This window comes from Anas acuta, chromosome 1 (assembly GCF_963932015.1).
Source record: "Anas acuta chromosome 1, bAnaAcu1.1, whole genome shotgun sequence".
NCBI classification, from domain to species: Eukaryota; Metazoa; Chordata; class Aves; order Anseriformes; family Anatidae; genus Anas; species Anas acuta.
In genome coordinates, this window is record NC_088979.1 from 69,101,773 (window position 1) to 69,119,184 (window position 17,412).

Here is a 17,412-nt window from a genome sequence, read left to right on the forward strand (position 1 = left end):
GGTTTGCATATGCTTTGTGCACTATTACACAGTGGCTCTCTGTATTTACATCTGGCACCAGCCTGGGTGCATCGCTCAAAGCTAAACCAAGAGTTGTTTTTTTCCATTCTTCGTTTTCTGACTAGCTGCTCAGAGAAGGTATCGAAGAGAGTGTGAGAGTCACCTCATGTCACTTTTCTTTTTTGTAGCTTACATAAACAACATGATAGAATGGGATGCAGCGGCTAAATATTTAAATTATAATTCATTCACCACAGTTTCTACTTCTGTACTGATGATATCTGCATCTCAGCTGGTTACTCTGATTCCCTTAAAATCAGTGAAAAGAGAGTGCTTTTGAGATGGAATTCATTGCCTTAATTTAGACCACCACATTAAGTTAAGAGGAATCACTCATTAGAAGCACCAGCTGCCTCTGTAAACTATAAAGAGAGCCCAGGATGACTAACTCAGGTGTAGCTGAGATGAGTCACACCCTAAGTAGAGTCCCTGTGTTACCTTGCATCAAGCCATTTATTCAGTATGTACAGAACCAACCAAAAAGCTATGAATGACAGAGATTCTCTCTTATATTTGCATGCAGATGGCTGACTTTACATTTTCTTTAACATCTTCTTTCTTTAACAATCTTTCTTTAACATTCCTCGTAAGGGGGTGTCGAGAGGCAGGAGACCTTTTCTCCATTAACACCAGTGACAGGACCCGCGGGAACGGGGTTAAGCTAAGGCAGGGGAAATTTAGGCTTGACATCAGGAAGGGGTTCTTCACAGAGAGGGTGGTTGCACACTGGAACAGGCTCCCCAGGGAAGTGGTCACTGCACCGAGCCTGTCTGAATTTAAGAAGAGATTGGACTGTGCACTTAGTCACATGGTCTGAACTTTTGGGTAGACCTGTGCGGTGTCAAGAGTTGGACTTGATGATCCTTAAGGGTCCCTTCCAACTCAGGATATTCTATATTCTATATTCTATCTATTTGTATCACCTACTCTGCCTACTGTAAAATGTAGCTTGACATTATTACAACTATTGATTATTTTTCACCAAGTTTCTGATATGCATGTACATGTATGCTATTGATTCTGATTTATGACCCCATTGCTCAGGCTGGTTTCTTTGGTTTTGCTGTTTTTAAAAGACATTTTTCCTGGACCTTACTACATTTTTACATGTTGCCCTGGGATTATTTCTGCATTTTTCAATTTTCTCTCTTGATGTAAAGCAGATTGCTGTAACTAGTTAGGGTGTTTTTACATCATCCCTTCAAAATGTAGCATGTAGAAACACAAGTTCTTCTATAACTGTTGGTTTCCCTATCTGAAGAATTCTCCATAACTCTTCAGAAGTTTTATGGTTCTTAATAAACTATTTTTCATAACATTTTCTCAACCATACTTTGATATTCTGCTTCTTTGCCTGCCACTGTACATGGTCCTCATCTTCATCCATCTACTCAGCAGTTTGAACACTGCCTGCGGGCCAAAATGCTTAGTTTGTTTCCAACAGCAACAACAAACTTAAACCATTTTTAAATGTGTTCTGCAAGGAAAAAATTACCAAGGAGTGTCTGACAGTAGAGGGCTAAAGTAACAAACAAAATAAATTCAAAGAACAAAAAGAATTAAAGGGATTTGAGAAGCTGTTTCATTCATTCATTCATTCATTCAAATTATGTTTCTTGGAAAAAGAACCCTTTTTTTTTTTTAACTTCCATGGAAGTTGAAAAGTCTGATAAATTCTGTATATGCTCTTTGCCTCACAGTTGTTCTTTCTATAAATACCTCTGGTTCAAGGAGCAGAAAAGGTGATTTTCAGTGTCATTAATGGTCATGGCATGATTACAAGTTTACCTAGTGACCTTTTCTTGCTACTTGATTAACATATTTGACCCACCATTCAAACTCATGCAACCTAATAGAGGAATTTGATATTAAGGTCAGCATATCTTCGTCTTCTCTGTCTAAAGCCTCTCCTATCAATTTCCATATGTGGAATTTTTCTAAATGGTTCCACTGAATTCAAATAAAATAAGAAATCTAGCCTATGATGTAAATTTCAATATATTACTGAGATACAGTTTCTACTTGAGAATTTGAGATCTTAACACTGGACGGGGCATGTTTAAATTGCTCAGAGCCACTGAGAATGGAGCTAAGCCAGATGAAATAGCTACTGACTAGTCAATTTGATATCTATAGTTTTTTGGATGACCAGAGACATGTTCAGTCACAACTTGAGAGTATTTTCTCTAACTTTTGTTTTGTGGTGATAATATTTCAGGAGCAAGTGAGTAAGGAACCCCTTACTGTAGGTGCTGTGGAAATATATACCTTGCAAAGTGTCAGTCCTCACTCCAAAATTTTTAATGAGAAGATGTCAAGCATATAAAGCAAACAATTAGATCAGGACTGAAAGTATTTAAAATACATTCAAAAAAATGAAAAATTTGACTCTGAAAGAATTCAAAGTCCTCTCTCCAGTTATTATTAGTTTTCAGGTCCACAATAGTTGGACCTGAAGTAAGTTCTGACAAGAAATCTGAAAAGGGAAAATGGAATTGCTGCACCTAGACTAACCTAACTTTCCCTCACCTATAGCAGTAACTGGCACAAGTACAGATGTTCTTGAGAGGGAAGCAAACAAGATTGTAAATGAAATACTTGCCAGGGACAGAGTAAAGATGGAAATTCACAACTCAAAGAGGTAGGTGCGAGACCCATCACCCCAGTACTGCACTGGAAGATTTATCTTTTCTTGTAAAAAGCCAAAGTTTCTACTATTGAGAAGTGAAGAAATAGCAATAATTGTATCAGGTGCAGTGAAAGAAAAGAAGACAGTCCATTAGGGAGGCAGACACTTCTTTAAATGACAGGTAGAGTTTGATTGTGTAATTCCTCAGTAACATCCACAAATCCCCATTACTTTTTAATTTCATAAAGCCTTGTTCAATTCTAAAGGTTAATGCACAGCTCTGCTCCAGCTGTCTGTTCCCTACTGTTTGAGAAATATTTAAAATTTTACTTAGGTCAGGGCAGAATAGTTTAGAAATGAAGGAATAAACACAGAGTATTGTAAGCATTTCAGAACATTCTTAAGACTGAAAACTTACATGGTTAGGAAAGAATTGTGGGAATAGTTCTCATTCTTTCTGAGGTCAACCAGCTAATGTACCGAGGTTACTTCAATGTTTGAATGGCCAAAGAGTTACAGAAAATAAATATGTTCATGTGTTAGAATAGGTATCTGTAACTAAACTACGAAATATCTCTTCTATTTTTATTTATGTCCACTTTCCAAAGGTACATCATCTTATTAATTATTTATGTGTTCCTTTTAACATACAGCCTTTCAGCAAAGGTCTGAAAATGCTGCATAGATATACATTAATAGAGGTATTGAATCTTACTTCCTGCAGAAGAGGGTCTTTCAGCCTGGCTTTATACTAAAGTTACTTCTCTCTGCTGTTAAAGAGTTTACTGTTAGAATTTATAAGCAAATAAATTCCGAGTGTTTTCAAAAAGGAACAATATTGCCACTACTTTGAAAAATTATACTAAGTCAACTGAATTTGGATCTGGTGGCAATAGCGAAACTAGTATTAAAAAATCTGTTAAGTACTCAGAAAGCTTCTATTAATTCAGGGGAGGCAAGCTGCTGCGTTCAGAAACTGTAGCCAGCACTCCTCAGTGCTACCTGTCAGGTTTGTATCCATAGGGATGGACAAAGCAAAGGGCGATACAAGTGAGCTATTAGAAAAGACACAGAAGACAGTGAGGGGGGAAAAAATAGAGTAAATCCAAGCAATAGATTAAACTACAGAAACATCAAAAAGGAACTAAAGCAATGGAAAAGGGCTACAGAGACATCACATTAAAAGCAGGTCACCGCCATGCCAGCAAGTCTCTCCCAACAGCCAGAGACTGAAAGTCCCACCAGGTCTGAGATCTAATGGCCATGACAAGAAAAAAAAAAAAAAAAAAAAAAAAAAAAAAAAACTAAGTGGCACTAATGAATTAAGTCCGAAGGGACTACTCAGTTTAATTTTAAAAATATTTCCATCTTTGGCTTTAGATTTCATAGATTTTTCTAGTGTATGCAGACATTGTATACATGAGACTGTACATACAGAAATCAATTTACATGGGCTTTTCTGGAAAAGCATAGAAATTAAGGATTTTATTTTTTTTAAAGCATAACGAGTATATGGCACTTAGTACCAATTTGACACTTTTTAACAGCTTTCTAAGAACTGAGCTACAAGAGGCAAAGTGTTCATTTGCATAATTTAGCATCATATGAGCTAGGACACTTCTTTCTCACCCAAGGCAGTCTTGTATAATAACCTCTGAGGGTTTTGTGACAAGGACAGTTGCAACACACCTGCCTGCCTACCATGAAATTCTTGTAGACGTTCAGAGAGTAGCGCTCAGTATCCACTGAGAATACTACAGTCTGTCAGCCAGAATAAATCGCATATTTGACATTTGTGTGTGAATGGTTAGCATTACTCAAGTCTAGCCAAAAAGGTGAAAACTTTCTTCACTGTGTGAGAAAGTGGAGGACAAACACATGAGCTTACATCTGCATAAATGAAGACTAGCAGCAATGGTGAGATGACATTCAGAATTGCTCATGCCTTTTCAAAACCTCATTTAGGAATGAAATCTTCCTCCTTGACCCTTCTGCTTGAATTACTGTGTCACCTTGAAAATGAAGCATAGCTTTCTTCTCACATATTTTCTCCTATCTCATTGACCTCAGGTAGGAATGCAAGGACAGAACATCCAGTTTTCAACACATATGACATAAACTAAGAAGACGCAGCTCCAGGTTTGTCAAGTAAAGAAGGGGGATGCTGTATTCTGTCTGACAGCTACTTGGCTAAAGCATCCTGACATGACAGGTAAAATGTGAAATCTGGGAATACTTGTTTTTGTTCTCATATCCCAGTCCCAACAGCATTTCCTGAAACAAGCAAAAAGTATAACTGGCTACAGAATCAATAGGCACAATGCAGAAGCTATGGTTCTAACCCAACATCTGTGGAAAGACATCTAATCCTCAAGTTATGTTCTGAGAGCTGACTAAAATTTGAACTCAAAGACTTGCCACCAATGCACCCTGATTTGGCAGTCTCTGTCATTACAGCTCTGGTGCTGTTCAAGACCACATGCATATGTAAATAGGACCTTTCAACAACAGTTTCAAGGAGGAAAAAAGTACCGGTGTGAACAAGATACTGATGGGAGTTTACCATTGAAGTTGTCACTGGTCCCACTGGTCCTATTCACTTGCACTCCTCCAAAAAAACAATCTCCACTTCTCATTATATATGGCCCTCAAGACATTTTCTTCCTCATTTACCCTAGCAGTCATGTAATATTGTGTCATTATTTGCAATAGTGAGAATGCTAACAATCAAAGCTATTTAAAGTGGACTCTCCCTGCTCAAAGCTACAGACCTGCCCAGTTAAGCAGAAGAAATCACTCTTTTAAAATGGAATTCTTACCACACTTTTTCAGAACAAGACACTTCCCAGGAGCCCATAAAGTATATCTGTAGCTTGAATCATCTTCTAACATTAGTGAAATAATAAACAAGTAAATTGTAGACCAAAGTGATAAAATTAGAAATATATTGAGAATAAGAAATGCAATTTTTGTTTGTTTAATAACTGAATGCTCATCCTTCAAAGACCTTTGACATTCAGGTCTGCATTCACCTGCAATGAATCATTTTTATTTTGGATTATTCTGTTGCTTGTTCTTTTGAAGAGTTTGTTGAAGATTTGTGGACTTAAATTCACTATTGAGCAATTTTACACGGAAAAAAAAAAAAAAAGAAAGATTCCACACCTCCACTGAAAAATATCTACAGATACACAAATCCAAACATATGCCTGTGCTAAGCTGTTCTGGAAACAGGTCTGTGAATCACCTAGTTTGCTGCTTTTGAAGGAGTTCACTGAGTAGCATCATGGATCAAGTATACCCTACAGATATGCTACAGATGACAGCATGGAGAGCATGGACAGCACGGACAGCATCCAGAGCAAACGGGCTGGAGAGCAGTTGCTACAGCCAGGGGCATGTGCTAGTCATGGTCAGAGCTATTTTCTGGGGCTTGATCCCACTAGGTCCCACTTACACACTTCAGGTTTCATACAAAGAGATGGAACTTAACTGGATGGGAACCACAAGACATCCCAGACATGTGCTATACATTATAGCTCAAATGTGGAGCATGACTGTGCTCATCAAGTAATGAGTCTCAGTGCAGCCCATGCTCTGAGGACACTGAATCCTTCCTGGGTATAAGCAAGAAAACAGCCATTCAACCACTTTATCAATGAAACCAGTTCAGTTTTCTTCAATGAAAGAAGGATACAGAAGCTTTCCAGAGGTGAGACAGCCAACATCTGCCAGGACATACCTTGATCTGGATAAATGCCAAATAAAACCTAGGATGAGGATAAAAATCAAATATACATTAATCATACAAAAATTCAAAAATACCTGTTAAGCTTATTTTAGAAACTTACAGAAGATTCTTTCAAACAGTACTTTAAATCTTAAGATTGCTTTCCATATTTTCAGGTATGCTTCCTCCACAGCTGAAAAGTGGCCCAGAGACACATACCAAGGACAAATAATACTTACTGTCAAAGGCACTTGTTCAATATATGCCATCCAAGTGTTTCTTAGGACAAAGGAACTAAACCTCTTCAACTAACTGTCTCACAGCATCACAGGATAGGTGAAATTAACAGCCAAAATGGTGATGAATTTACATGGAGAGGGAGGTACGATGAAGACTAAGAACAGCTCTAGTGGGAGAGGGAAGGAGAGGAAAGCAGACTGAAAAGTGCTGGGAACAGGACAGGAAAACAAAATCTTGCCTGGAGTATATCAGCAAACAAAGCCAAGGAGAGAACATTTCTCATAGAATGACAAAGTCAACCAGCGGAAGAAGGAAGGAGAACAGAGTGGTGAAAAAGGGAGAAGAAGTCAGAAAAAAAGAACTGAGAATGGGAGAGGTTTTTTTAAAGACATGCTGGGGTCTCTGGTCTGCCTAGAGAGCACAGATCTTCTCTTGTATTTTTGTAGATTTTCCTTTCAACAGTCATATTCTGGGGAGTTCCTGCCTACTTACTGACTGCTAGTGCTCACTGGTGGGAACTGCTCCCAGCTGCCCTTTTTCAGCAGCTGCTCAGAAAAGCAGAGGACACAAAAATTTTTTATACATTTTAGTGGCTTCCATGAAAGAATGGCTGCTCAAAGGGATATAGGAGGAGATCCACATTTTTCTAGAGGAAAAACCTACCAACATTCCCCAAGTTTTAAGCAACATCTGAAGACCCGTCTTAACTTCAAGAAGGAAACACTGAGGACACACTAATTTAAGTTAAAACTGACTGCTCAAACCCAGCTACCTTCCCTACTACATTGTCCAGGGTGGTGGCTAGTGCACTGAGCAGTTGTCTGATTAGGCATAAGAACCTGCACAACATTTTTGTGTTTGTTTTTTTTTTTTTTTTTTTGCCATCTTGCTCCCACCCTTGATACATTTTTTATTACCAAAGACTAAATATCACAACTTGTTTTAAACTAATTGTAAGAAATTTAATAGAAAGAGGGGGAAAGGATTGCCAATTCAATACTTACAGAGCAGACAACTACAAAGATAAAAAGACCTGAAACTTTCAGGAATTTTAGACAGCACCTGAAAAGAAAGAAACATGTATTCACTGAATGGTTATTAAAAATAAAAATTTAAAATTAAAAAAAAAAAAGTACTCTTAATAGTTCTGCCATTTCAGAAATATCATGTTGAGCACTTACAGTTGATATCACACCATGTCAGAGTGTGAACAAAACTACACAGGGTCAGCAAAGGATTAGGAAGCCCTGGTGACTATAAGGGCTTTCTGTCCCCACTCTGCCACCAGGCTGCTCTTAATGCATGGGAAAGAGGTTTTATCCCTCAGGAAAGCCAAGTGAATGCTGCAGCATGAGCTGGTGCTGGGACCTGGAGCCACTTCCCTGCTGCTACTGATGGCTCCCAAGAGACCCAAAGCACCTTTAATTCTCCCAGACCTCTCCCAGGGCTGCAGAGGAAACCATAGCCACTGCAGGAGGGTGACACATCTGAGCAGAAATGACAGATTGCTGCATAAGGGATACTGTCATGAACGAATTCCCCAAAACCAGACTTCTAATATGCATCATGAAAGTTATTCATAGGATGCCCAATAGGCATCCTGAAAAGATAGTTTGAAGACAAGAGCAAGCTTTAATAATCTCCCGGTTTTAATAGTATATCTTCAAACCAAATATGCTGTGTGAGCATCTCTACATAAACCGTCTAGCAAAACTCAATTTTTTTTCCATAGCACATCTGTTCCTTTTGAGGGAATGCCCAGTTCTGGAGATTCAATGCCATAAAATCTTCTGAAGTGTCAGAGCTTACTATGGAGTGGGTTAAGCAAGAATAACTCTAAATTCAAATGTTGAAAAATTATGCTCTCAAGTAAGAAATCTTAAGATTTATCACTGTTAAATTACCAGCTCTTTTATCTTACCATAAGAGGCAACTCTTTAATTATTTTCTTGTTGCCCATCAGAATGTTACACAGATGTCTTAATTTACAGAACTCTTTTTGTTATTTGCCCTTATTACATCTCTTCACTAATTGAAGCCACTGATGTTCTCATCACATTTTTTCAAAAGTAAACACTAAATCATTGCTTTTCTGAGGGAATGATAAATGCAAGGTTTGATTTAAGCCTGATGACAAGCAAGAAGAAAAACATTTCAAGTCACTAGGATAATTAGTTGAGAAGGGAACAGTGCAATAAATAGCTCTGTTGACAGATGCTATAGAACAAAATATTAAAGTGGAGTAATCTGGAGTCAGAAATAATTTTTAATCACAGTGGATATAAGTCCCTAAATCGAGTTCATTGACTGAAAGTAATATGAGTGACTGGAGACCCATTTTTTGAAAAACCTTTTTTCCAAAAAATTCCTTCCTCTAGAGTTTAAAAAAAAAAAAAAAAAAAACAGTAGCTGATTAAAATATGAATTAAAATATGATGCCACAGTCAAGCAAGTGGTAGCAAGTTTATGAGAACTTTGCCCAGGAGAAACATCAGAGAAAGCAAAGGAAGACAGGAAGACAGCTAGGTGGCTTCTTCCAGAAGCACCAGAGAGCCCTGCTCTAACAAAAAACAAGGTAGGGTGGGAGAGAGTATAATAAAGATCTGAAAAGAGAAGAATGACAGCAAAAGTCATTATCAGCACCCCACAGCTGATAATTCTTTCAGCTGATGATTCTTTTAGTATTGTATGATTTATAGAAAATACGTAGTGCTAGCTTTGTCATGTAGCCTCTCTCCTACTTGTCTAGTCTTCCTATCTTCACATCACAGCTGTTTCAGTATTTTTGAGAACTTATCATGTTGTGAACTACTAAAGCCCAGTCCAGATTGGTTTAATTTTAATGTATTTTGTATTTTCTGTTTGCACATCCAAATTATCATTCCAAATAATAATAATTCAAATTACTGTTGAACCAAGAAACAGCAATAACTAGATTTTAAAACATAAGAGAAATCAAAAAGCATTAATTAAGACTTCATAAATTTATAAACACTTGTCTGCAAATAACAGAAACTCATCTCAAGGAGCTGTCAAGATATAATAAAAAAAGCTTTTGGAAATGGTTATTTTATTAAATGTAGAATTTAAAAGCCTCTTTTCCTCCCATCTGTTTGTTTTCATGGCATTTTGTATTAAGGAAGCAGTGCTTTTAACAGCTTACAGTTGAGAAGCGACGAGCCTTTGACTCGTCCGTGTTTTGCAATCTGTCTCTTTCCAGAGTGCTAATCTGGCACGGTGATGCAAGCACAAACTGCATGCCAAACTCTGTGCTGATATATGCCTCCGGCGCAATCCTATTTGACTTCAGTTGGAAATGCATGAAGTATAAATCTATGAAGGATTTCACCCCCTGTTCTAAACCAAATGATTTTTAGTCTGATCTGCATGTGGTGTCAGGCAGTTTAGCTCCATTTATTATCTCAGCAGAGTTATGCTGAATTACGACAGCCAAGAAGCTGGCCCCATATGTACAACCAGCACTATAGCAATGAAAATATTTCACAGGAAGTTCTGCCAGAGAAATACACCACTCTCCAGATTATAAACGTATGCTATACTGGAAACAATTGATTCTGCTCTCCCGCTCGATGCCTTTGTTCCATGAACTACCAGGGAAAGCTACTGCGAGCGTGAAGAAAGACGCCTGCCAAACTTCTTCACATCTGCTCATATTGCACTAATTGCAGCCATTGAAATTCTCCTGCTCCATTTGTTTAGCAGCGGTGCAGGAGAGTGGCACTCCACACAGTACCATATGCACAATGAAAAAAGGAAAACAATTGTGAAGTGATGAGCTAAGACAACATACAGATTGGGAAAAGAGGCATGGACATCTTGTCAAAAAAGCTCCATGGATCAATACGGAGATGAGGACATGCAGTACTGGGCTCTATGCAAATCTTTAGCACTATTAGCAGAGTCCAAACCAAAGTAGGTAAAAGTGCTGAAACTCCAGAAAAGACAGAGAGAATTAGTATCTGAGATTTTTAAAGAGTTTGTTAGCTACAACCCCAGGTTAAAATATCCTGAGAAAATTTGAATTTAAGCTCTTACTATATTGACATATTTTAATACATTAAAAGATTCAAGGTTATCCTCGCCTAAATGAGGTAAAAGATTACTTTGAGAGTAATCAAAGAGTGAAATATATCAATGTACCTAAAGACAAAAAAAAAAAAAAAAGTCCTTGTTTATATTTTGCATTGTGTATCTGTGAAAAGCTACTGTCATGACTCCAGAAATCATTGTTAGTACCTAGAAGACTGTGTATGTATATATATATTTTAATTAAAGACAAATATTTCATAAAAGCACGCTGAAAAATAAATCTGGAGTAAACAAAGAGGCTTTTATGAAATGGCTTTCAAAATGTTAAAAGCAATAAAGACAGTATTTAATTTCAAATTTAGAATAGGAGTTGTGATTAATGCTTCTAAGAACAAGGGGCTATTGATCACTAGGCTGTAATCAATGTCATCAGGGTTTATTTATAAATTATCAATAGTAAAATATGGCCTAAATATGGAGTGTTATTTTATTCATTTGCAGAAAAAATAAACATTTTCTAGCCAGCTATACTTAAAAACTAAAAATAATGAAAAAAAAATGCAAAAACTAAGTAACTGAAGATTTGAATTCAGACCTCATCTTTGATAAATTGAACTTGGCATGAAGGTTGTCCAAGATTTCATATTTCTCAGAAGAAGCAGATCTAGACAAACTGGTCATTTCACTTCCCAGTTGAAATCTTTGCTCAAATTCTGCAGAGCTGTTGTCCCATGAATCATCATCTGTGGTAAAATCTGGATTGTGAATAGCCATGCACAGCAACCTGTCACGCATTTTCAGTAAATAAAAAAAAATAAATAAAACAAAACAGTGGTTTATTTCAACAGATAGTATATGTAACTGACCTTACATATTCCTAGCTTCATTATGATGTATTTCAATGGAAAAACAAAAACATAGATTTACATGTATTCAGTACAGAGCTCCCCTTGGTGATACAGCTGGGTAGACAGCAGATCAAAGATAAAGACCTCATGATGCTTCAGGTGTACCTGAGAGAATCAGCATTTTGAAGAACCAGGCATACATGCTTCAGGATTTAGTGTGTAAACTCCTCATCAGAACGGGGCGTATAGCCCTGCTGTATCTTGCAATGCACCTGATGTAACACCACATGAAGTAAATGAGAGCAGCTGCCTGTCCTAAGGACTCTCTAATCACCCTGACCTCAGACCTTACATCATTCCCTGTCCCATTTATAGCCCCTTCTTTCCACTCAAGTTCCTCCAAAGTAATTCTCTGCTTGCAACCCCTGACATTCACTTTATTTCCCATCAGGTTTGCTGTCAGGATATAAGAAAGAACCATGCACAATTAAATACAAGAGAACTTAGAAAAAAAAAAAAAAGTATTTTGAGTAAAATGAAAGTAACCAACCCATTGTCCTCTGAGGAGACCTTCAGCAGTGGCGTCTTCTCTGTAAAGCAAGTGTTTCTTGACCTTGAGCTGAATAATTTGGAGAAATTGAAGTGATACCTTTGGAGAGAGGGAAAAAAGAACAGTTAGTTTGCATTGCAACAATTCACTGCAATTCTACAGAATATTTTGGTACAAGAGCATCTAATTAGTTTAATTTAGGAATGGTGTTTGCCTAACTTATGGTTTTCACAAAGCGTGAACTAGTCATAGTAGTTACTCCCTTACAGTCATGGTGACCAAACGAGAAATTTACCTCATCTTAAGAGTGGTGTCTAAAATAGTCAATGAAATTCCCTCCAAATGCCAGATGAGCAATATACAAATAATCAACACTTGGATGCTTACATTTCACAGAGCTTAAATTTACAGTGGAACAATTGCACTGTAAAAAAAAAAAAAAAAAAAAAAAAAAATCTTAAGGAAAATAATTACATATATTCATGTAAGTTGATGTAAGTATACCATAGAAAACAAAATAAAATGATAATATTTGTTCCACATGTGTCCTTTGGGTCATACATGTAGATAACAGAAATCTAGTAAACTCTACAGCAACCATGCCCCCCTTTGCACGGGGAAGAAAGTTTTATCTGAAGTACATCATCCCTGCAGCACAACCACTTCCAAACAGTTTCTGTCAAGTCTTGGTACTGGTGCTGCAGATAATTAACCAAGATCGAGCTATGTCTTGCCATATTGCCGCTTAGCATTTTTACTTTTTTTTTGCTAAAATATAAATCTTGAAGTTTAAGGGACAGCTGAAGAGAATCAAACACAATAAAGGGGGTCTGACTTTGGAGCAGGAATCTGGGAGAGATGAAATAATTGAACCATTTAGAGCACTTTCCAAAACCCAGCTCTTCCAGAGATGTTTCCCATCAATACAATCATTATTCAGATGCATTCAAATTCACTCCTTTCATAACTTCAGGCACTCCCCACCAGAATGCTCCAAAGAAATTTCCTAGACATATAGTCAATATGTAGATGTCTTTACTCCAGAAGACATCTAGATTTGATGGCCACAACTATAAGAAAACCTAAAATGTCTTTTACTATTCCTGGACTGTGAGGGAAAAAATTATAAAGTCATCGACGAACAAATTAATATTCAAATGCAGCCCTTTAAATATAAAGGAAGTCTAAAAAGAAGGATCTGTGTGTTTAACCTTGTAATACAGTGGAAGATAGTGGAATTCCTTTCAGTTTATAGAGTTATATGAGCCTGCATAGGGTCACAAAAAAGACCAAGGGAGTGGAGCCCCTCTCCTGTGAAGGAAGCCTGGAGGAGAGGAGGCCCAGAGGGGAATCTCATGAGTGTCTATAAACACCTCAAGGGAAGGTACAAAGATGGAGCCAAGATCTTTTTAGTTGTGCCCAGTGCTAGGACAGGAAACAATGGGCACAACCAGGCCCCCAGAAGGCTCCCCCTGAGCACCAGGCAGCACTTCTGTGCTGTGCAGGTGAGGAGCCCTGGCACAGGCTGCCCGGAGAGGCTGTGGGGTCTCCTCCTTGGGGATCTCCAAAAGCCGCCTGGAGATGGGCCTGGGCAGCCTGCGCTGGGTGGCCCTGCTGGGGCAGGGCTGGGGCCTGGTGGCCTCCAGAGGGCCCTGCCAACCTCAGCCACTCTGTAACTATGAAAATTCAGACTTTGTAAAATTAAAACCTCTTGTTAATGCTTCAGCTTTCTTGTTGAGTAGTGTTACCAATTCAGGAGCCATGCTAGTTGTGTAGAAAATGGATATGGTTATTTTAGCCTTGAGTGGGCAAAGTACTTCTTCAAACTCTGCTTTAAGCACCATATTTGCAGTCTCAATAAGAGAGAACAAAGTGCTAGAGAGACTGAATTATCCAGTACATCAGGTCAAATGCTGGACAGATTAGAATTCAGGTGCTACATTGCACTGACACTTCATCTGTGAAGAGATGATTGCATACTTTGAAACTATCGAAGTACTTCCTTTTTTTAAATAGGAGAACATCATTCACACAAAATGTTTAAGTGGAGAAACTGATATTTTACAGCAAGTGCTATTTTAATCTTATCATAGCCTTAGATGTAAAAGATTACCTAGAGCTTTCACAGAATGGAATCCATAAGGAGAGTAAAAACACTATTAGGACTTTAAGCGTGTACTCAACAAGCAATACTGATATGCTTCTGGCTGATCCTGGCATTCCTCTACATTTGGAATTTGCATCCTAAGGTGACACATTTAATAAAAATTCTGATGGTAGGCCTTGAACTCGCACATTCAGAAATTTAACTGATGCAAAGACTGATTAGCTGTTTCCGATGTTAAAAAAAAAAAAAAAAATGATGCCATTTGTTTCACACATGCACACACACACACACAAAAGAAAGAAAAAGATTCCAAAAAGTATTGTATTGTATGCTATTCTGCTCTAACCTTACATTGTGTGTACCACTAACCTTTCCACACTTACTTTACTTCTTTTCCTCATAGGACAGGTGCAAAATCTAAGATCAGTAACCAGAAATCTTTCTACAAAAACATCCATTTTCTTCCATTTAATTTTTAGTGTATTACCTAAACTGCTTTGCGTTATCTTTCTGTGTATGTATATATATATATAGAGAGAGAGAGAGAGAGAGAGATAGACAATCCCCATCCTCAAGCACCAGTGAGGGCTGATGACAGCGTGCTGCCACCACAAACCTGTTGGGAATTGGCATACAGGACGTGGACATGTGCCCGTGGAACAATTGTTCAATCTGAGCTTGCCTTAAGCAACCACGAGTAGGCCTTAGAAAATCTCATGGCCTGCTGTAGCTGAGCAAACCAAGCTACCAGAGTAACTGTGAGAAGCTCCCACGGCAATGACTCCCACATCGCCCAATTAAGGAACTCAGAAAAATATTGTTACCAGCAGCTGGCCTCAAGGACAAGGTGTACGTGACTGCTAATCACAAGGGGGGTTCTTTTCTTGCAGGTGGGGTTGTTTTCTTGTAGTTGTTTGTCTGAGTACTTTTGACCAATAATCTTGTGTGAAACACTGTCCACCCCTGTTAAGTTCTCTATAAAAGTTAGGCTATTCGGGCAATAAAATGGAGCATGATCTGACTCTACTGGTGTCTGTCGTGCTTTCGGCCGTGCTTCCTGCAACACAAACCCACCATGTCCTGCCACAGTGCCCAGGTCTGCATGGTGAGCAGGGCAGGGACTCATAACGCACCACTCCTCACATGCATGAAAAGGGAAGCAGAGAGTGGAACAACTGATCATGCTGCCTCTATGTAAAGACTCTTGCATGGTAGTTACATGTGAATTCAGAAAAACTAGTTCTGAAACTGCTTTTAACTGAGAAGCTTCCCAATACAGAGCTGAAGTACTGATAGCAGAACAGCTGAAGCAGTACAGAAACACTGGCAAGTTAAAAATTGGCACTTTGTGTGGACATCCTCGGGTAAGCATACGTTCAGCTTCATCACAGACATGTCAGAGTTGATATGTTCTGCTCTTTATCCCAGAGTGCACAGTAAGTCCACATCACTACCATGAGTGACCACTGTGCAAACAGTGCTGCAGGGCAACGCAACTACAGCTACAGCAACCAGGCAGAGGCCCAAGGTTTGGTGGAAAATTATTTAAATGACCAAACATGAAGTGAAGAATCCAGAAGGCTAGTTAAAGACATTACTCTCTCTTTATTCTGTGCATCTGTTATCCCCGCTGACTGGTATATGTCTTGAAATACTTAAATGGGACTACAGAGCTTCACAGATTGCCAAGAAGGGCCAATATAGTAAAATTGGGAAGGTTCTTCAGATAAAATGAAAGCCATTAGTACATGACAACATCAATTTGTAAAGAGTAAAAACACATGGACAAGAATAAGCAGCAGGAAACAGCCAGGCTTGACAAAACAAAAATAATTAGAGAAAAAGCAGGAGAGCTTCAACTCCCCCATGATGTGATTACCCTAATTAGAGTATGAGAGTAATATAAACAATAAAGCTAATTAGGGCATAAAAAAATCTTGAAGGCTGAAAGCTCTAGAAAGAAATGTTGGGGAAAAAAATCATGAAAGAATAGCACAGATTATAAAAATGAACATCATCCCAACGTAGAAAGCCTAACGCAAGCACCTTTGCACCTCTCACACTTCTGCAGAGACACTACAGCAGGATTTGATCATCAGCTTCAGATTTTCTCCAAACAAAATGTGGGAAGGCCTAAAGAGCCCTTGCTATTACGAAAGCAAGTCTGCAGTGCTCAAAAATGCTAGCAGCATCATTCTCGATGCTCTTTGGCCCTGCAAGTGGCTGACAATTATGACACTGTGTAAATAAGAGAAAGTAATCAGTGTGACGTATTTCAAAACCTGAGATCAGCTCATGCTTTGAATGTTATATTCACAACCGAAACAGATGGGAACTTTGATCATACCTATGCACTAGAATGGAGCGCAGTCTCTCTCTAGTGAGCAATTCATCAACATTACCAAGGAGCTAATCACTAGGTCAGCTGGTTAGCATATTATGAATAGATTTGCTCTTAAGATCTGAAGATTTATACTATGTGCAGGTGAGGAGCTGGTAAGCAGGATAACACTTGTGCCCATTGTTTTTCTCTCATGATTCAGAGTCAAAAGTCATTAGCATGTTATACATCATGAGAAGAGGCATGAAAAAATTGCATTTACATATGTGTGAATTTATATGTACATACACATAGACCTTCGCACAAAAGATAAACATTCCCGTTTCACTTTCCTTCCAAAGAGATGAGAAAAGTACTTTTGCAGAAACACCTTCATTCTTCTGAGACACCATAACTTAAAATGGCAAAGCATCCAACCAACCAAAATCTTAGTAGAAAGTATTTGATGAGGATTCCTTCAAAGACTCATAAAGTAACATTCATGTGGAAAGATCCATATAGAACTGACATTATAAAAAGAAGAGTATGACCTGCCTCCTGTGTAACTGCAGCTGTGGTCACATTCATTTTCACATTTGCTACAGCTGGGCTTTTTTTTTTTTTTTTAATTAAAAGAAATCTTTCAAAGAGAAGATTGTGTTCTTAACCACTTGGCTACTGCTGTGACAGCCTTATATACAGATTTTGGCTCTCTCCACAGGAGTATAGGTTTGTTCTGAGGAAGTGTGCATTTTCTGAGCTCATTACTTGCAGTCAAAGTCATATTTTCCTATTGCTAATCTTTCAAGCAATTACAATTTCTGTCTCCATAGTAACCCAGAAGATGAACCAGAGCTGGAGGAGGTCTATCCCTGCCA

General features: G+C 38.2%; 1 protein-coding gene across 2 annotated transcripts in view; it reads right to left on the reverse strand.

Annotated features, from left to right (window-relative positions):
- The window catches only part of OCA2 (OCA2 melanosomal transmembrane protein), a 199,257-nt gene that overhangs the window by 136,866 nt on the left and 44,979 nt on the right, over positions 1–17,412 (reverse strand). For both annotated transcript variants that reach the window (XM_068681371.1, XM_068681382.1), the window contains 4 exons: positions 12,108–12,206; positions 11,305–11,493; positions 7,664–7,721; positions 6,387–6,459 (listed from right to left, as the gene is read on the reverse strand). In XM_068681371.1, the coding sequence (XP_068537472.1) occupies positions 6,387–6,459; positions 7,664–7,721; positions 11,305–11,493; positions 12,108–12,206 (419 nt within the window). The remainder of the gene's footprint in view (positions 1–6,386; positions 6,460–7,663; positions 7,722–11,304; positions 11,494–12,107; positions 12,207–17,412) is intronic.